Source organism: Scylla paramamosain, chromosome 5 (assembly GCF_035594125.1).
Source record: "Scylla paramamosain isolate STU-SP2022 chromosome 5, ASM3559412v1, whole genome shotgun sequence".
Lineage (NCBI taxonomy): Eukaryota > Metazoa > Arthropoda > Malacostraca > Decapoda > Portunidae > Scylla > Scylla paramamosain.
In genome coordinates, this window is record NC_087155.1 from 3,561,692 (window position 1) to 3,583,854 (window position 22,163).

At 38.7% G+C, this 22,163-nt stretch overlaps 1 protein-coding gene across 5 annotated transcripts in view; it reads right to left on the reverse strand.

Moving 5' to 3' along the window:
- The window catches only part of LOC135100422 (transmembrane protein 242-like), a 51,946-nt gene that overhangs the window by 1,763 nt on the left and 28,020 nt on the right, over nucleotides 1–22,163 (reverse strand). For all 5 annotated transcript variants that reach the window (XM_064003271.1, XM_064003268.1, XM_064003272.1 and 2 more), the window contains one exon: nucleotides 8,120–8,358. In XM_064003271.1, the coding sequence (XP_063859341.1) occupies nucleotides 8,120–8,358 (239 nt within the window). The remainder of the gene's footprint in view (nucleotides 1–8,119; nucleotides 8,359–22,163) is intronic.

The following is a 22,163-nucleotide window of genomic DNA, read 5'->3' on the forward strand; positions in this document are numbered from 1 at the left end:
ATAAATCTGCATAATGGTTGAAATTTTGTAGTGGTGTTTGTAAATAACAAATGGTTTTAGCAGTGTTAATTGTGAGATTATTTGAAAGACACCTTTCAGAAAATGCAAATAATTCTTGGTTGGCTCTGCGGATGAGGTCAATCATGTACAAGGTGGAGTCATCAGCAAACTGTATTGTGTTTAGGGAAGTAGAGGCATTGCAGATTTCATTTATATATATATATATATATATATATATATATATATATATATATATATATATATATATATATATATATATATATATATATATATATATATATATATATATAAAAGCCTAAAATGCTTCTTTGAGGCACACCAAGATGTATAGGTATGATGATAGAATCTGAATTATTGTGTGATGTAAATTGAAATCAGTCAGTTAAATGCGATTTTAACCATTTGTGTACACAGCCACAAATACCATAGTGATGTAATTTGTCTAAGAGAATGTTAGGGTCAACAGTGTTAAAGGCTTTGCTAAAATCAATAAAGATGGATATAATTATTTAAAGCAGTGTATAGATTTGAGGTAAACAAATTGGCAGCATCAAAAGTATTTAGTTCTGGGCGAAAACCAAATTGCGTATTATTTAAAATATTTAGTTTGCTAAGGTAGCTCATCAGTAAGTTTTCATTATACTTTCAAAGATTTTGGAGAACACTGGTAAAATAGAGAGTTGATGGTAATATGAAAGAGAGAGAGAGAGAGAGAGAGAGAGAGAGAGAGAGAGAGAGAGAGAGAGAGAGAGAGAGAGAGAGAGAGAGAGAGAGAGAGAGAGAGATATGGAAGGAGAGAGGGTGGGTGGGGATAGATGGAAGGAAGGAGGAAATGGGGGTATGGGGAAGGGAGAGAGAGAGGGAAAGGGGAAGAGGGCAGGGAAGGGGGAGGGCAGGAAAGAGGAGAGGCAAGGAAGAGGGAGAGAAAACACAAACACAGTTGGAGAAGTACGTAGAAAAGATATTGAAAGATACATATAAAATGATGAGAAATATTGGAACAGCATTCCACTACATGGATAAAGATATGATAAGAAAGATAATTATCACTATGATTAGACCAAAGTTGGAATATGCCAAATCAGTGTGGTCTCCCCACAAGAAACATGTAAAAATGCTATTATGGATACAAAAGATAGCAATTAAGATGGTTCGAGAACTGGAGGAATTAACATATGAAGACAGGTTAAAAGAAATTAATCTGCCAACAGTGGAACAAAGAAGAGAAAGGGGAGATTTAATTTATTTATAAATTGTGTAATAGAGTGGAAGAAATAAATAATGAGAAACTGCTGCTAAGAGAAGTAGGAAATACCAGTTACACACAAGGACACAGCAAAAAACAAAGAAAACAAAGATGTTTGAGTAACATAAAGAAATATAGTTTCCCACAGAGAAATATAGATGTTTGGAACAAGCTAAATGAGGATGTAGTAGATGAGTGTGCACAACTTGAAGGAAAAACTGGTTAAGTGTGTATACTGAGACAGGACCACATGAGTGTAGCTCAGGCCCTATAAATTGCAACTAGGTAAATACACACACACACATGGTTTTAGTTGTGATGATACTGCACTGCCACAGCACTGCATCACACCAGATGAGGACAAAACACACACACACACACAAACACACACACACACACACACACACACACACACACACACACACACACACATAGATACTGTATTTTGAGATAATTTGGTAAAGGGGGGAGGTGCAGGAAGTCAGCTTCTTCACAGGCTAGAATGAATAAGTGCTTTTTCAGTGTTTTCAGTACCTCCAGTTTCACAATCCTTAAGTTTAGCACTATACTTGGGAAGAAAATAAGGCCGAAACTCAGGAGGGGAGTGTATTTTCTTTATATAAGAGCAAAAATCTGATGATACGAGCTTCAGTCCAAGGCGAGTAAAATTAGAAAGTTTAAAATGTGTGCCTTCCTGCACTCTCCCGCTATCACATCCAGGCTGTTACAAAGACAAAAGTTTGCAAGTGCTGGAAGAGAACCACACACCCCTCCCTTGTCCCCTACCTACCAGCCAGTCCTCTTTTTAAACTGAACTCAGTGGCTCTCTGGCTCCCAATCTTATGGCCTTAATGTTCATTATTAAATTTGTACTCTATCATTATTTTGCTTGCAAGCATATTTACAAAACAGTACAAATACAGTGTACAGTGTATCATTATTTTGCTTGCAAGCATATTTACAAAACAGTACAAGTACAGTGTACAGTGCTTTATGTATTTACCTGGTTGTGTTTTTCAAGAAAAAGTTATGCCTGTGCTGTCCTATCTCCATATCTATAAGCATCCAGCTTAGCTCTAAATTTATGATTATTCCTTGCTTGAACTGCTGTTTCATCTAACTTGTTCCATATCTCTATACTTCTATTCAGGAAACTAGATCTCCTATTTCTCTTCTCTGCTGTAATGTTGGAAGTTCTAATTTCTTTAAGTCTATCTTCATAAGATAACCCTCAAACTTGGAACCATTTTGGTTGCAGCTTTTTTAATCCTTTCTATATTCCTTACATCTTTATATTATGAGGTGGCCAAACAGTTGCAGCATATTGCAATCTGGATTGATTCATAGATTCTATCAACTTTTTCATCTTTTCATCCATGTAAGTAACTCATAGGTTCCCCTGACAATATTGTTTATATGTTTTTCTGGTGATAAATTATTCCATATTGTATTTTCCAAATCCTTTTTTTTCTTTGATTTTCTTAACTTCTACACCTACCATGGTGTAGGATCTTGTATGTCTTCTTTTGCTCTTCCCTAGTTCCATCACTTTGCATTTCTTTGCATCAAATGCCAATTCCCATCTCTTACTCCACTATATTTTATCCAAATCCTCCTATAACACTTCACAATCCATATTATTTTCCACTCTTTTCAATTTTACATCATCTGCAAATAAACTTATATAGCTGTCAATCTCATCCACCATGTCATTAATATATACTATGAACATTACAGGGGGCCAGAATTGTCCAATGTGGAACTCGGCTTTTAATTTTACACCATTCTGATTTTTCACCCTTAATTACTGTTCTCATTTCTGTCCCTTAAGGAGTCTGTTATCTAGTCCATTATTTTGCCCTGCAAATCCCCTACATTTTTAATATTCCATAACAATCTCTAGTGGGGTACTTTATTAAATGCCTTTTTTTAGACCTACATAGACACAGTCTGTCCAGTCATCTTGGATTATATCAATTGGTCTACTGTAAAAACTCAATAAATTTGTGACACAAGATCTACCACTTCTGAAACCAAATTGATGTCCAGTCAATGTGTATGATTCTTCTAGATATATCAACCACCTGTCTTTAACAATCCTTTCACCTATTTTTGCAATCACACTTTTTAACCCTTTCCTTCCGGCAATCATATATATACGATTGCAAAAATGCGTCCGTAGCGACGGCGATCATACCAGTAATCAAGAATTTTCGCGCCTCAATTTTGAGGTCCAAGCTCGGTTTCTCGAGTCAGATGGTGTGAGTGGAAGTGTCTGGCATGTTTCCACATGTAGTGTTGTCACTAGCTCTGGAAATTTAGCGGTAACTAAGCTATTTTCCCTTTCTCCGGGCGACACTTGGCAACCCCAGCGACCCGCCGGGTGGAAAGCACTCGCCGGGTGGAAAGCACCATCATAAGTGTGAAGAGACATCCTGATAAGAGCCAAGGATCTCAGATCATAACTCACCATGGAGCAGGACACAACATATGTATTTAGCAGTGCTTCTGAGTTTGAAGACAGTGACAGTGAATATTTAGAAGAAGAAGCTGAAGAAAGCGAAGACATTAGTGGGGACTCAGAAAATGATTTACAGGATCCACCTGTTTTATCAGAACAGAGAGATGATACCTATCATTCTTTATTGTTAATTTTTTCATTATCTTCGATTTTATAATAAAATGGTAGAAGGTAACTTGTCAGAGAGAGAGAGAGAAAGAGAGAGAATGTTATTTGCCTGAAACTTGATGTGAAAAGGGATGAAATCTCTCTCTCTCTCTCTCTCTCTCTCTCTCTCTCTCTCTCTCTCTCTCTCTCTCTCATTGTAAGTGTACAATTTCCCCTCCAAGATGAGAGAGAGGGAGAGAGAGAGAGAGAGAGAGAGAGAGAGAGAGAGAGAGAGAGAGAGAGAGAGAGAGAGAGAGCGAGAGCGAGAGCGAGAGCAAGAGTGTGTGTGTGCGCGCGGCGTCATCGCTCTCTGGGCTGTTTCTGGATGACGGATCACACAGCGGGAGGAGGAGGAATCCTTTATAAGGCATAAACTCAACTTTCAGAGGTCACATCGAGCTACAAAGTATATCATTGTATTCAGAATAACAAAGAGAAAATAATTATTAGTATTCAAACAATTTTCTGACAATTTCTAGGTTTACCATTTTTAGCTGTCATACAAAACGGGAAAATAATTTAAGCGCCGGAAGGAAAGGGTTAAGGACACCAGTCTGTAATTCAGTGGTTCTTCTTTATTACCTCCTTTGAATTGGTACTATAATAAACTCTTTCTCTCTTGTAAAATCTTCAAGAAACTTATATTCACTTTTCCATAATTATCAGGTCCTCAAGAAAGCATCTACCATTAATTTATCAACATACTCTGTGTTCCCTTCACTTGTCTATAGAATAACTTGGGTTGATCCTTACACTTACAAGTTATATGTTATTTTCTCATCCTTTTTCTTTTGATTTTTCATGTATTCACTTACTTGTACTATGGGCCTTGCATTAATGAACAGTGAATGAGGCTGGTGATTGAGGTCACTTCTTCTCTGGCCACAATCTACTATGAAAATTTGCTCTCCTATATCTGCCACATGCCCTCCTGTGCTTCACAGTTGCAAGAAAGAAAAAAGTTATTTCTCAGAAGAAAAGGCCAATAAAGGATCTTCAACTTCACCCTCAAGAGCATTTTGCTCAAGATAATGAAGCCACCAATGTTAGCAAAGTGACAGCCTGTCAAATCTGCTCCAGGTTTAAGAGGGCTTGTATGACACACAAATCACAAGAATAACATGCAACTGCATCACCAACTAAGGACTGCATTGGTGTGGGGGAGAGAGAGAGAGAGAGAGAGAGAGAGAGAGAGAGAGAGAGAGAGAGAGAGAGAGAGAGAGAGAGAGAGAGAGAGAGAAAGTAGATGAGATACAAGTATTGAAGGCAAGGGTATTCTCAGATCATAGATGCAGCACAGGTAGATTTGGCAGGACAGTGGAAAGCTGAATCCCCAAGGGGGCCACTCTTAAATACTCAGTGCAAAATACTTTGACTAAAATCTAGATGATTCCCCTTCATCTCCAAATCTTGTGCTTTCCCTTATCTACAGTATTAATAAATTATCCATTACCAGTTTCAACAAAATGCTTCCCCAAGGCTCTTTAATTCTTTCAGCGTACTACTTCTCCTAATACACTTCTTTACAGTTAAAATCTCCCATCATTATTATGCTTTCATTCTCTTTTAACTCCTCCAAACATGTACAGCATACATACACATTATCATTTTTTCATAATCCTCTTTGCTCCAAGAATTTAAGTCTTCAGTGGTACATATATCACTATATAATTTCTCTTTCTTCCTCTATTTCTCTTTTTTCTCTACAGGGTTTCTGACAGTCTCCTTCCATGCAAAACTTTAACTAACAATACACCCTTCTTTACAAAGATAACAGGCTCATTCCGTTCTTTTCTGTTCTAATTATCTTCTAAATAATTATCCTCCCAAATCTTTATTGTATCTACTGTGTCACATATCCTAATTCTGACAAAGTCCAAAATGTTGGGTTTCTCCTCTTCCTCACTGAATTCTGTCAACACTAACATGATATCATTCACATTCATGTATGTCAAAGTCTAATTTTAATTTTCTTTTCTATTTTAGCTCCTTATCTCTTTTCCCCAGCATACATTTACTATTTCCTTAGTCTAACATCAATAGCCTTCCAATTATAACCCTTCTCTCTCTCTCTCTCTCTCTCTCTCTCTCTCTCTCTCTCTCAGGCTTTCTTCCTTGTTTATTTAGTTTACATCTCTCTTATTCATTTAGGTCTCTCCTTATCCAGCCTTACTTTCAGTCTTCAGTTCTGTTCAGTTTCCTTTCCCATGCTAAAATTTACTCAGCATCACACTTGGACCTAAACTTTATTCTAATCAGTCTTTCTCCATTTTTGGTATATTTCCAAATTTGGTGGACTTCAATTTCATTCACTGTTTCCTCCTTCATCACATAACTGCTTCACCACCCATGTTATTTGTCTCACTTCCCTTTCCTTTGCTGACCTATTGGGGATTTTCTCTTCCATAACACCAAAGATCACAATGTAATTTTCTTCTCCACAGCACCTTTAACAAATCTTTCTTTCTCATTAATCACTTTGACAACTTTGTCAATTTCGACTCATTCAACAATTAATCTAGAATTTTCCAGAAACTATTTTTCTTCTTGTTCCTTTTTCTATTTCCTTTATACTTCTTCTGAATCTTCATAACTTCCTTAGCAACTATTCATCTTTAACTTTTGATAGCTAACTTACTTTCCCACAGTCTCAAACTTGGCTTCTAACTGTGCATTGTCCTTGCATAAATTACCAAACACTTTCTTCAACTCTGTTCTGTTTTTGAAGCTGCTCACACTTTATTTCTAGATGGATCACTTTACTCACTAGATTGTTAACTATCTGTTCTATGATTATAAACCTTTTTCCACATCAGGTTCTTTAATAATTTATTCTCTTTCTGTAAACCTGGCAAAGGATTTGCTTGACATCCCATTGCCCTCATTCATCTAAGCATAATTCTCGTAAGTCCCATCTAATTCCTTTACTGTCTTGCAATGTGGCAGCACAGTTAATACTATAGTCCCCACCTGATTATGGTCAACAACACAAATTTTAGCCTTCATCTTGAAGTAGTTTCCTAGCACCATCTATTCATGGGGAAAGCAATGTAAACATTGTGTATGTGACTTTTTTTTATGTGTGTGTGTGTGTGTGTGTGTGTGTGTGTGTGTGTGTGTGTGTGTGTGTGTGTGTGTGTGTGTGTGTGTGTGTGTGTATTTACCTAGTTGTGGTTTATGGGAGGGGAGTAATCTAATGGTATCTCATCTCTGTATCTATCCAGTTTGGTTTTAAAAGCATGGACAGTTATGGCATTGACAATATCTTCACTGAGTTCATTCCATTTGTTCACACTTCTGCGAGGAAAACTATATTTCTTAACATCTCTTCTACAGTTAATTTTCTTCAACTTCTTATTATGTCCCCTTGTACTCTGAGTCTAAATTTATAAAACCTTCTTTGCCCACATTTTCCATACTATAGATGTTTATTAAATCTCCTCTCTCTCTCTCCTATTTTCAAGGGTAGGAATTTCCAACATTCTTAATCTCTCTTCATAGGTCAATTTACTCAACTCCAGAACCATCTTAGTGACTGCTCTTTGTACTTTTTCTTTTCTTTTGTACTCTGTATGAGGAGACCACACCACTGCTGCACATTCCAATCTTGGTCTTATCATGGAAATCAACAACTTTTTTATCATTTCTTTATCCAATTATGAGAATGCCATTCTTACTCTTTGAACAAATTCATCATCTCTCCAGTAATTTTGTCAATGTATCTGTCTGGAGTCAAATTTTTGGTAACTGTTACTCCCAGATCCACTTCCTTTTTTGACTTCTTTCACACCTTCCATCTCACAATGATGTATTCTTTTCTTACTCTTACCAAACTCCATTACTTTACATTTACTTAAATTGAATTCCATTTGCCAAGATTTATTCCATCTATTAATCTTATTTAAATAATCTTGCAGTACCATACAGTCATTTACATTTTCTACCCTTCTCATCAGCTTAGCATCATCTGCAAATAAGTTCATGTAACTATCTATTTCTTCATTTATGTTGTTCACATATATTACAAACATTATTGGTCCCAACACTGACCCCTGTGAAATACCACTAGTTACTTTCAGCCAAGATGAATTTTGGTCTTGTATTACAGTGTGTGTGTGTGTGTGTGTGTGTGTGTGTGTGTGTGATGGAATGCAGGTTATAACATTCTGAAAATATTTACTTACATCTTTAGCACCTGAGAGTTTCCAGACTGAGAAGCAAAAAACTGAAAAACCAGCAACAGCATAGAGGGAGCCCCAGCCAAGAGCCCTGAGAGCCAAGGCCCCTCCTGCCTCACGTAACTCCCGGGTTCCCATCATGCCTTTGTTGAACATGTTAGGATCCTTCTTTTTGGCCATGCCAAGAGTCATGCCAAATCCTCCCAACACTGAGACTCCAGCAATGCCAGTTAGGAATGCTGCAGCTGAGGAAAGAAGAAAAGTGCAGTGATGAAATAAAGAAGATTACACTATGAAATATTCATACACTGCATGTCTGGCATTAAATTATAAATTAAGTAACCCTTGGACACTGGTATATCCCACTTTTAAACTGAAAATAAACTTGTGAAAAGGTGACCCATACCTCTAGTTCTATTTCACAAGGAAAGTGGTGGAGCAAGAGACAAATTTGCTTGGGCAAAACCTAAATAATGGTTCTAGCCCCCAAAGAAAAACTGTTATTAAATAGTTTACATGTTCTCATTTTACTAAAGTGTTGCTGCTCTTTTATTTTTTTTCCCCATGATTTTTGTTATGAACTATCTATTAAATGCTTCCTTTACTGTTCTCAACAACATCTGCTACAACAATAATCCTCACTACTGACAGACTTGAAAGTGTACAACTTATCCTACCAGCCAATGGCAAGTACTGTATTTCCCAGCATCAGAGACACTTTGACCTTGAGGACACACCCCAGTTTGACTGCCAAAAAATTTTTTAATAGTCAACATGAAAAAAAAAAAGAACAATACAAGAATAATAAACAATAAATAGAATAAAAACAAGCAATCCTAAAATATAAAAAAAAAAAAATCACAATATTAAGAAGACAACCAGTGGGCGACAAAAGACCCAGCCAAGTCCTTTATATTTTTGGAACTGTCACAAAGATTGAATCAAGATGGCGGTGGGCAGTGAGTGAGTGATCATGCAAATCTTGTTATTAATAAGAATTCAAGGTAAACCTTTTAAATACACTGAAGTTTTACTTGTCACTTCATAATATTCCCTTCAAGTTGGGATGTTTGAGAAGAGTGAAAATACCAGCAATACTGATACACAACAAGTAACATACACTTGTCTGTTGCCTCATCCACCATACTCTTCCCATATAGGAAAGCATTTTTGTGATTGTATATATTTTCTTTATACTTTAATTTGTTTGCTACTTCAACTAAGTACACTTTCTATACTTCATTGGAAAACCATATACAGAAGTTCAGATTATTGTCTAGCATAGATAATTTTCCTCTGGGGTTATGATAGGCCTATCTATGAAAAGGGTAACCTTTGGCTTCCGGAATGCATGGAAAATTTTGCAGATTTATTTTAGGGGAAGAATAGCGTCTATGACACTGGGATATATGATACTTTAAAAATGTATCTTCATATGAGGGCATCAGGACCATAGGGGTTCAAGTGCCACCCCTCTAAATATAGAGTTACACATATCAAAAGAATTGGCAACTCTTCCTCTGTCTAGCTATGATGTTTGCAACTCTGTTTTCTGTCTTCCATACAGTTGAAAGTCTTGTAGTAGCAAGTAGAGTCACGACTTATCGACTTGGGATCCACATATTGTGTGCCATGGTTGAGCCAAGGGGCATGTTCACTCAGGACCAGCCAGGCTCAAGTCTAGCAAGGAGCCAGCCAGTGGGAGCGTGCAACATAACTATCTCTCACCTAATCAATGTTTTCTCCATAATAAACACATCACCCTGGGCCAATCACCATGCTGCCTACTAGCCTTCCTCACACTTCCTCCCCCAGTCCTGCCCAAACTTTGTTCATACGCAATCTTTTCCTCTGACTGACCAGTACCATCTGTTAATCCTTTGCCTTACCATCATTATTAACTCATTATTCTAATTACTTCCTCTAACAAAGCATTCATTCATCCTTCAATTTGTTGCTTTCTTTTAAGTAGCTAATGTACAATAGTACCAATACTAGTATTTTCTCCCATTTTTCCAATACTCTGAGCCTAGTATACTTTTCTTTCATGTAGTTTCTCCCATTTTTCCAATACTCTGAGCCTAGTATACTTTTCTTTCATGTATTATTATTATTATTATTATTATTATTATTATTATTATTATTATTATTATTATTATTATTATTATTCAATGTTCTTTTTGCTGTTGTGATACCAGAAGGTGTTAAAAACTTATCATTTACTTCAGGTAAAACATTTTATTAAGGTTTAAATCCCACATCACATAAAAAAAATGCATGCAAACTGAAAAGGGGGGTTACATTTTATGTGCTAGCATGCACATGCACCCTACAACTTTTTATAAACTTGGTAAAAAAAAAATTCTGAAGAGCAGGGCTTTTGTCTGAAACTTAACTGAAATCGATCTTTCTTAGAGGTGGTTAGTAAAGTTTAGATGCAGTTTTCTCAATTTTTAGAAATGGCACTTCAGCCCCTATAGTCCTGATTGTTTTTTTTTTTTTTATTTATTTATTTATTTTTATTTTATTTTATTTTGTTTTATTTTTTTTTTATGTAGGAGGGACACTGGCCAAGGGCAACAAAAATCCAATACAATAAAAGCCCACTGAGATGCTGGTCCCTGAATAGGGTCCGAAGTGGTAGTCAAAAATTGAAGGAAAAGTATTTTCAAACCTCCCTCTTGAAGGAGTTCAAGTCGTAGGAAGGTGGAAATACAGAAGCAGACAGGGAGTTCCAGAGTTTACCAGAGAAAGGGATGAATGATTGAGAATACTGGTTAACTCTTGCATTAGAGAGGTGGACAGAACAGGACGAGAGAAAGAAGAAAGTCTTGTGCAGCCAGGCCTCAGGAGGAGGGGAGGCATGCAGTTAGCAAGATAAGAAGAGCAGTTGGCATGAAAATAGCGGTAGAAGATAGCAAGAGATGTAACACTACGGAGATGAGAAAGAGCCTGAAGACAGTCAGTTAGAGGAGAGGAGTTGATAAAATAAAAAGCTTTTCATTCCCCCTGTCTAAAAGAGCAGTATGAGTGGAACTCCCCCAGATATGTGAAGCCTACTCCATACATGGACAGATGAGGCCCCTGTACAGAGTTAGCAGCTTGGGGGTGTGATAAGAACTGCCGGAGATGTCTCAGAATGCCTGACTTCATAGAAGCTGTTTTAGCTAGAGATGAGATGTGAAGTTTCCAGCTTAGATTATAAGAAAAGGATAGACTGAAGATGTTCAGTGTAGAAGAGGGGGACAGTTGAGTGTCACTGAAGAGGGGATAGTTGTCTGGAAGGTTGTGTCAAGTTGATAGATGGAGGAATTGAGTTTCTGAGGCATTGAACAATACCAAATTTGCTCTGTCTCAATCAGAAATTTTAAAGAGATCAGAAGTCAGGCGTTCTGTGGCTTCCCTGCATGAACTGTTTACTTCCTAAAAGGTTGGACGTCTACAAAAAGATGCGAAAAAGTGCAGAGTGGTATCATCAGCAGAAGGAGCAGATAGGACAAGAAGTCTGGTTTAGAAGATCATTGATGAATAATAGGAAGAGAGTGGGTGACTGGACTGAACCCTGAGGAACATCACTGTTAATAGATTTAGGAGAACAGTGACCGTCTACCATAGCAGCAATAGAATGGTCAGAAAGGAAAGTTGAGATGAAGTTACATAGAGAAGGATAGAAACTGTAGGAGTGTAGTTTGGAAATCAAAGCTTTGTGCCAAACTCTATCAAAAGGTTTTGATACATCTAAGGCAACAGCAAAAGTTTCACCAAAATCTCAAAGATGACCAAGATCACCAGTAGCATAGCCTTGATGGAACCCATACTGGCGATAAGACAGAATGTTATGAGGTGATAGATGTTTAAGAATCTTCCTGTTGAGGATAGATTCAAAAACTTCAGATAGGTAGGAAATTAAAGCAATAGGACAGTAGTTTGAGGGATTAGAACGGTCACCCGTTTAAAGAACAGGCTGAATGTAGGCAAACTTTGAGCAAGAAGGAAAGGTAGATGTTGATAGACAGAGTTGAAAGAGTTTGACTAGGCAAGATGCAAGCATGGAGGTGTAGTTTTGGAGAACAATAGGAGGGACCCCATCAGGTCCATAAGCCTTCCAAGGGTTTAGGCTAGCGAGGGTATAGAAAACATCATTGCGAAGAATTGTCCAAGGTAGATTTTTTTAGCAAAGGTTTGAGCGAAGAGTTCAGCTTTAGAGATAGATGTGACAGCAGTGGTGCCATCTGGTTGAAATAAAGGAGATAAAGAAGAAGAAGCAAAGTTATTGGAGATGTTTTTGACTAGGTGCCATAAGTCACGAGGGGAGTTATATCTTAAAAGATTTTGATAATTTCTATTAATAAGGGAGTTTTTGGCTAGTTGGAGAACAGACTTGAAATGGTTCCAAACAGAAATACAAAGTGCATGAAATTCTGATGTTGGAAGGTTCAAATACCTTTTGTGGGCCACCTCTCTATCATGTATAGCACAAGAACAGGCTGTGTTAAACCAAGGTTTGTAAGGTTTAGGTTGAGAAAAAGAGTGTGGAATGTATGCCTCCATGCCAGACACTATCACCTCTGTTATGTGCTCGGCACAAAGAGACAGATCTCTGACACAGAAGCAGTAGTCATTCCAAGGAAAATCAGCAAAATACCTCCTCAGGTACCCCCAACTAGCAGAGGCAAAATGCCAGAGGTACCTATGCTTAGGGGTATCCTGAGGAGGGATTGGAGCAATAGGGCAAGATACAGATATGAGATTGTGATCAGAGGAGCCCAACGGAGAAGAGAGGGTAACAAACATAAGCAGAAGGATTAGAAGTTAGGAAAAGGTCAAGAATGTTGGATGTATCTCCAAAACTGTCAGGAATACAAGTAAGGTGTTGCACCAATTGCTCTAGGTCATGGAGGATAGCAAAGTTAAAGACTAGTTCACCAGGATGGTCAGTGAAGGGAGAGAAAAGCCAAAGCTGGTGGTGAGCATTGAGATCTCCAAGAATGGCGATCTCCGCCATAGGAAAGAGAGTCATAACGTGCTCCACTTTGGAAGTTAAGTAGTCAAAGAATTTCTTATAGTCAGAGGAGTTAGGTGACAGGTATACATCACAGATAAAGTTAGCTTCAGAGTGACTCTGTAGTCGTAACCAGATAGTGGAAAACTCGGAAGATTCAAGAGCATGGGCATGAGAGCAGGTTAAGTCATTGCGCACATAAACGCAGCATCCAGCTTTGGATCGAAAATGAGGATAGAGAAAGTAGGAGGGAACAGAAAAGGGGCTACTGTCAGTTTTCTCAGACACCTGTGTTTCACTGTGGAAAAGAAGATGAGGTTTATTAGAGGAGAGGTGGTGTTCTACAGATTGAAAATTAGATCTAAGACTGCAAATGTTGCAGAAGTTAATGAAGAAAAAGCTGAGGGGGTGTCAAGACACTTAGGGTCAACAGCAGAAGAGCAGTCCACTCTGGGGACATTTATGGTCCCCTCCGTATATGGGGACTCTGAGGCTGGTGTAGGAGTTGCCATGATAATTTTGAATTTTGAGTGAAGGGTGTTTGTAATTAGATGCTTGTAGTTTTGTGTGAAAGAAGGGAGTTGTTTTTAAGGGGCAGGCTGTGACTGTCCCCCTTGTGTTGTGAGACACAAAGGTAAATGTTTAATGATAAGTTTTAATAACTTTAATGATAAGTTCACAGCACCCCTTGATCCAGTAGGAGTAATTATCATTTCAGCAGGTGCCTACTACCTCCTCCTCCCTCATATGCTCTTTAAATACTTGACTGGTACACACTTGTGGCATTATCAACAACACTGGAAACACTACAATGGAATCTTAGAGTAATTAATACTTTTGTTGCAAGTAAAAGAGCATAAGAGGAGGTTGAGCAGTATTTCTCTTTAGTTCCTGGCACAGCTGCACAGTTTCTTCATGTGGAAGTCTGTTGTATAGTTAGCTCTGACCTCCATTAGAGAAAACAATGTATAATGGTCAGAAATGAAAGCAAATCATGTATTAGATTTATTTTTATGAGTGTTAAAAGTAGAAGTCTTAAAGTATTATTAAAGTTATATCTGGCACTGATCAGACCTCATCAAAATTATGCTGCATAGTTCTGGTTTCCATGTTGCAGGTCTATTGGTCTATGGATATATGGATCTCATAGAATCAGTACAAAGGAGAATGATTAAAAGGATACAGGGATTGAGGAGTATTTCTTACAAAACGACACTGAAACTTTTAAATTAACATTCCTTAGAGAGGCATAGGTGAAGAGGGGATTTGATAGAAATCCTTAAGTGGTACTGGGGATATAACAAGGGTGATGTAAGCAAAATTCTTAGGATCAGTAATCAGGATACTATAAAAAGTAATGGATTCAAGTTTGAAAAAGTTAGATTTAAAAGAGATAGGAAGGAATTGGTTCTCAAAAAAGAGTGGTACATGAATGGAAAGACTTGATAATCAGTGCTGAGTCATTAGGGAGCTTTAAAAGAAGATTTGACAAATTTATGGATGAGGATGATAGTGGAAATATGTATGTTTCATACAGGGTCTGCCACATGTATGCCTGATGGTTTCTTGCAACTTTCCTTATTTTCCTGTTCTTATGAGTTGGAAATAATGTGTTCAACAAAATATTTATATTGGTGATGGATAATAACTGTCAATCTGAAATTAAGAATCCACATCAGAGTAGATTAAACAAGGATCCAGGGTCAGAAAGGATCCAAACCCCCTTGTCCCAGTGCTTATAAGCACACACACAGCACATCCCAACTTAGATACATTTAATCCCTCAACAGGACAACACAAGGGATCTGCACAAGTAATCACCAGAACAGCAACACTTCAGCCAACTCTTTTACCACCTTTCCAAAACATAGACAAATCCAGCTAAAGGCAGGTTTCCATCATCAAAAGAGCTGCTAGCAGCTCATGAGTAGTGTGTCAAAGATTTTTTTCAAAATTCACTCACTTGCACAACTTTCAGGAGTCTCTCAATGGCTCACTGTGTTTGCATTCCCATCGAACCCATTTAGCAAGTGAGATATGACCAAAGGAGCTCAGAGGGTGTAAAAATAATGCAAGAGATTGCGAGTTGCAGTCAAGGTGGCACCTTCAAGCAATCAACATGGACACGTACCTTGCTCTTGTCCTCCGGGTCCAGGCCAACATCCTGCAAGAAGTAGCCCCCCAAAACATCATGGAGATACAGAGACTAATGCAAAAGTTTAAGAGATGTCTGTTTGGCTCACAGAACAGCAAAGACTTGACCAGTCAGTACTATAGGGTGGTCCGCTGAGGACAGATGATCCGAACTATTTCAAGAATTACATGAGGATGCTCCTGGAACTGTTTGATGAGATCCTTGAGAGAATGAAGCTAGCTATCAGTGGATCAGGCAGCAATGCCCATGCATCCCTTGATCCTGATACTGACTTTGAGGCGATTGCAAGTTAATATGCTACCACATATTGACCGTTGCAACCTCCTTGGTACCACATAGCGAGTGTATTCCAAGTCATAAGAGTGCGTTATGACCACGGAGGCTCAACTTGCACGAAATCTACAAATGTTTTAAGCCAAAGCTAGCAGTTGCAATATGCCTAGTAACCACAAGAGAGTGCATGAGAGTAGAAGAGAGTGCTCTGCTACTTGTGATACCTCAAAGCAACTTTGATGATACCTCCTTGCTACTTCCAAACAAGTTTGAGCGAGTGAACCAAATTTTAGGGATTTTGGAAATCACAACATACTTTCTTATTAATGGAAACCTAGCCTTTGTCTGTTTAACCTTTGTCACCAATTGTAAGGGACCTTTATGCTTTGACCTGCCTCCTCCTGGGCAATAATGCCTGTGTGGCTTTGACTGGCAGAGGCCATACAAAGCCAGCAAAGCCACAATAACATGCCATAAATACACAAGAAAAAAGGAAAAAAAGCTGAAGATAAAAAGAAACCTTGGTAGATGCCTAGGAGCAGCTTCAAACTAGAATCAGCTGTAAATGGATGATATTAGGCAGTCACTGAAGACTTTGTCTTGCATATTACCCTAAAAAACTGTGAATAAAATTCACCACAATGTCTTGCTACTTTGATGAAGGAATTGAATATTTTCTTATGTGTATTGTACTTATCTATCCATCTATTTTCTGATATCTGGCTTTCTCCGGGAGTGCCCCTATGGGAGTGGCCACAGCAGAAAAGCTACCACTTCTCCCTATCCCTACACTCCCTCTTTGTTTGATCAACTCCAAGTGACTTTCCTCTCCTATTACACTCATACCTTGGTGCTACGGACTAAAAAGGGGGGAACATCAATCCTATGAAGCCAATTGACCATAAGTACTGGCACAGTGAACCCCCAGTTTTTCAGTGTTATGTTCCAAAGGCATCCATGAAGTGCTAAAATCCACATTATGTTAACACTACCACTAAAATGCCCATTCATTGTCTCTACTAATAAGAAAAATCAGTACAAGTACTCACTGATGGTGGATGAGATGAAATGAAGTAGCTATGCAGCAAGATATGACAGACATATATGGAGGGAGGAAAAAAAAGAGATGAATTGTGGCTATGTGACGGCCAGTGGGTGACCTTGACAGTGGCTGATGGTGCAGTGCTCTCTCTCTCTCTCTCTCTCTCTCTCTCTCTCTCTCTCTCTCTCTCTCTCTCTCTCTCTCTCTCTCTCTCTCTCTCAGATCAGTTAACACACACACACACACACACACACACACACACACACACACACACACACACACACACACAGAGAGAGAGAGAGAGAGAGAGAGAGAGAGAGAGAGAGAGAGAGAGAGAATTGTGGCTGTGTGACAGTAAGTGGGTGACCTTGATAGTGGCCAGTGGTACACCACTCGCTTGCTTGCTCTCTCTTTCTCTCTCTCTTTCAGATGAGTTAATACACACACACAAAGAGAGAGAGAGAGAGAGAGAGAGAGAGAGAGAGAGAGAGAGAGAGAGAGAGAGAGAGAGAGAGAGAGAGAGAGAGAGAGCAAGCAAGTGAGTGGTGTACCACTAGCCACTGTCAAGGTCACCCACTGACCATCACACAGCCACAATTCTCTCTCTCTCTCTCTCTCTCTCTCTCTCTCTCTCTCTCTCTCTCTCTCTCTGTGTGTGTGTGTGTGTGTGTGTGTGTGTGTGTGTTAACTTATCTGAGAGAGAAAGAGAGAGAGAGAGTGTTACTGTATGTAAAGCGTATGTACCTCACGTCATTATTCCTCGGCATTTATAAGTGAAATGTTCAATAGTTTTCTATTTGCATGAAAACGTGTAATATGTGTAAGTATCAGTATTTAATGTTATATTAAGCACCGAAGCCGATGCTCACTTGTTAGTAGTGTGGGGTTAACCTGCTAGTCGCCTGTGGGCATCACTCACGGCCAAGTCGTGCTCGTACAAAGACGGGCAGGATGGTGACCAAGGTAAATACTTTAATTTTGTAGTTAAAACTGATTGTCATAGTGCCAAGTTAATTGCATGTATTGTTAATGAATATTGTAATATGTTGAAAGTGTTTAATATCCGTGTATAATGTTATTTTGTAAGAAATTGAGACCGAGAACTTGTTCGCAGTTCTTATGGTCATGCCTACCTCATCAATAAACGTTAGAGAGAGAAATGCCTTTCCTCGACCCTACGATGATGGGTGTGATCAGTAAAACAGATCACCTGAGAGCCAATTGATGCCCAGCCGGTGCGGCTACAGTAAGAACTCGACCTACAAGCAAGAAATTGGCTCCATGTGAAACCGTAGCAAGAGTGAGTCACAGGACGAGGGGACGCTGACGTAAGCCTATAGGTTGACCTCTGAGGCCCCGGGGTCAGCTCTACCCTTGACGACAACCACTCCCTTCTACCCACTGTGCCTCGCCACCATTTTGTAGAACCCATGGTCACAGGCAAGAAAGTATAATAGTATGTATGTGCACTGAATTGAGTAGCCTAAGTGAAAATTACCCACAATTAGCTAGTATTAAGAGTGGTAATTTAAATTGCTCTTTCAGTGTCTCAGTATTGACACAATTAAGTTGTTAGATATGTCTGATACTGAGGAAATTAATGCCGTAGATGGCCTTAGGGAAGGTGAGGGTGAGCAAGTGGACTGGGATCAAACTTGTATTGAAGAAGTTAGTGTCAGGGAGCGAGTGCTGACTGACAAAGGAAGAGAATATCAAGTCAGTGTAACCAAAGGAAGAGCAGAGTCCTGTAAGCGTAAATGGAGCAGTGTTACCAGCAAAATTAAGAAAGGATTAAAAATTGTAATTAGCCCCTTTGAATTAGAGCCCATGTCAAGTGAAGTAATAGAGACATTTCATCAGTATTATGTGGAATAAACAAAACTGATGGAACTAGAGCCAGAAAAGTCAGAGGAGCTAAATGAAGAGCTGGAACACAATCAACGAGTTCACCATGAAATATTAGAAAGTATAGAATGTAAAAGAAAGGAGTTAAAGAATGACAAAGGATCAATTTGTTCTAGCAAACGGTCTAGGCATTCTAGAGTCTCATCTACTTCATCACGTTCATCAGCAGCACAAAGAAAGCAAGAAGCAGCAGCAAAGGTAGCCAGACTTAGAAAGGAAATGGAATATCATGATAGTTTAGCAGAGGCAGAAGTTAGGTTAGCTAGAGACCAAGCAATGTTTGCAAAGAAAAAGAGAGAGAGAGAGATTTAGCAGTTGCTAGTGCAGAACTTAATGCTCTTAGCTTAGTTGAAGAAGAAGTAAAAATGCTTCCAGGTAATGATGAAAGTGTAGAGAAGCAGTTATCTTCAACAATACATAGAGTCACAAAATGAAATGAAAGCACAAGCAATTGCAAATCAACAAAGTGACAATGCCATGCCTCACAAATATGTTACATTCCATGACCCACAGGAACCTTCTTCTTGCAATAGAGATAATGAATTGATGACAAATGAAGTAGATGGACAAATATTTAGTGAACCTCAGGTAGAATCTCACCCCATTCAAGTCCATTGGAGGATACAGTGGTAGTCTACAGAACAGTGACACAAGAAGTAGAAATCAATGAAGAAAAGAGGGTTAATTTCTTAGTGTTTCCTACTAAAACCAAAGAGATGATTAATCCTTCTCAAGTGAGAGATATGTTTGAACTTGACTTCAGTGATAGAAAGTCAGCTGACACTCCATTATCATATGAAGATAAAAGGTTTATGAGTAAGATGAAAGAAGGAGTACATCAGCTGAAGGATAGCCATTATGAGTTGCCCCTTCCTCTTAAAGATGATAACGTCAAGCTTCCAAACAACAAACTATTAGCAGAGCAGAGACTCAAGAAGTTAAGAGCTAAACTTGAGAAGGATAATCAACACAAAGGTGATTACAAAGTGTTCATGGATGATATGATTACAAAAGGTTATGCAGAGGTTGTACCGACAAAGGATTTAGTTAGGAATGATGGTAAGGTCTGGTACATTCCACATCATGGAGTCTATCATCCGAGAAAGCCAAAGAAGTTGAGAGTTGTCTTTGACTGTAGTGCAAACTACAGGAACCAGTCATTAAACAGTCACCTGTTACAAGGCCCAGACCTTACCAACAAACTTATTGGAGTGTTGTGTAGGTTTAGGCAAGAAAGCATTGCACTTGTATGTGATATAGAAGCAATGTACCATCAAGTGAAGGTCAACCCAGAACACATAGACAGGTTAAAATTCCTTTGGTGGGAAAATGGTGACCTTAATAATGAGATAGCTGAATACAGGATGACAGCTCACCTGTTTGGAGCTACTTCATCTCCAAGTGTAGCCAACTTTGCTCTTAAGAAAGCTGCAGATGACTACGGGTGTGGATCTGATGCAGCCAAGTTTGTAAGAAACAACATTTATGTTGATAATGGTTTGAAGTCAGTAGCTACAATGGATGAAGCTGTCACTCTTATTCAGCAAAGCAAAGAATTATGTTACAAGGGAGGTTTTAACCTTCATAAGTTCTTGTCAAACAACAAAGATGTATTAGCTGCAATTTCTCCTCATGAGAGAGCAGATGGAATTAAAAGTTTGGATTTTAGTAAGAATGAAGACACACTGCCTATAGAAAGAACTTTGGGAGTTGAGTGGTGCATAGAATCTGACACATTTCAATTTAGAATAAAGCTGAAAGACAAGCCACTCACCAGGAGAGGCATTCTGTCAACAGTGAGCTCTATATATGATCCATTAGGTCTAGTGTCACCTCTCATACTGACTGGAAAGCAAATTTTACAAGAATTATGTAAGAATGCAGTTGATTGGGATGATGAGGTGCCAGATTATGTCAAACCTAAATGGATAAAATGGAAGGATGAGCTGTACAAACTAGATCAGTTAAAGGTACCTAGATGCTACAAACCCAGTGACTTTGGGGAAGTAGAAAAGGTTGAACTCCATCACTTTTCAGATGCCTGTCAAGAGGGATATGGCCAGTGCTCATATATTAGATTAATTAGCAAGACTGGCCAAATTCATTGTTCATTAGTAATGGCAAAGTCACGTGTCACACCTCTAAAAACCATGACGATTCCCAGACTAGAACTAGCAGCAGCAGTGGTGTCAGTTAGAATCCATAAACTCTTGAAGAGAGAACTTGAGTATAATAATGTGGAAGAAGTATTTTGGACAGACAGCAAAGTAGTCCTTGGTTACATTGCAAATGAAGCAAAGAGATTCCATGTATATGTTGCAAATAGAGTAGAAACAATAAGAGATCACACTTCACCAGATCAGTGGAAATTTGTAGAGACGCAGTATAACCCAGCAGATCATGCATCTAGAGGCATGACAGCAGATGAATTGTGTAATAGCAAGATCTGGTGGAATGGCCCAGAATTCCTTTGGCAACATAGCAAAATGGATAGCCATTCCCAGTACAAGGTCATAAATGAGAATGATCCAGAAGTGAAGAAAGTTGTATGCCATGCTGTAGGTACACAACAGCCCACAGATATACTAGAAAGACTTGAGTATTTTTCTGATTGGTTTAAAACAAAGAGGGCAGTTGCTGTATGCCTCAAGCTTCTGAACAGCTTCAGAGGAAAAGGTGATGGCACTACTAAAGTAAAGGGAAACACATATAAGCCAGTAAATGTAGCAGAAGTGTCAGAAGCTGAAAATGTAATTATAAAACAACTGCAATCAAAGGCATTCCAAAAGGAGATAAATGTACTGAAATCATTTGCTAACCATAATTCTTTAATTAAAGGAGACAATGGCAAGGGAACAAAGGTGATAGACAAGACCAGTTCCCTCTATAAGTTAGATCCCTACATTGACAAAAATGGTATCATGAGTGTAGGAGGAAGATTGAGGCTTTCTAATCTGACAGATGAATCCAAACATCCAGTCATCCTCCCCAAAACATCTCACATAACCCAGCTGATAATATGCCACCATCACAAAAGGACAAATCATCAAGGCAGGGGCATAACTTTAAATGAAATCAGGTCATGTGGATACTGGATAGTAGGAGGATCATCCCTAGTATCAAGGCACATTTCAAAGTGCATTATCTGTCGTAAACTTAGAAGTACAACACAGGGACAGAAGATGGCAGACCTGCCTATTGACAGACTAGAACCATCACCTCCTTTTACATACTCAGCAGTAGATTTCTTTGGCCCTTTCTATGTCAAAGAGGGGCGTAAAGAGCTTAAAAGATATGGAGTGCTCTTTACTTGCATGGCATGTAGAGCTGTGCACATAGAGACAGCCAACAGCATGGATACAAGTTCCTTCCTAAGTGCATACCGTCGCTTTGTAGGAAGAAGAGGGCCCGTAAGACAGTTGAGATGTGACCAAGGAACTAACTTTGTAGGAGCCAAATCAGAGTATGAGAAATGCTTGAAAGAATTAAATAACAATAAAGTCAGACAAGAACTCATGAAAGATCAGTGTGACTGGATTGTTTTTAACATGAATGTACCCAATTCCAGTCATATGGGAGGTGTTTGGGAGAAGCAGATATGCACAGTGAGAAATGTAATCTCTGTGTTACTTGATCAGCATAGTACCCAGTTAGATGACCAAGATCTGAGAAC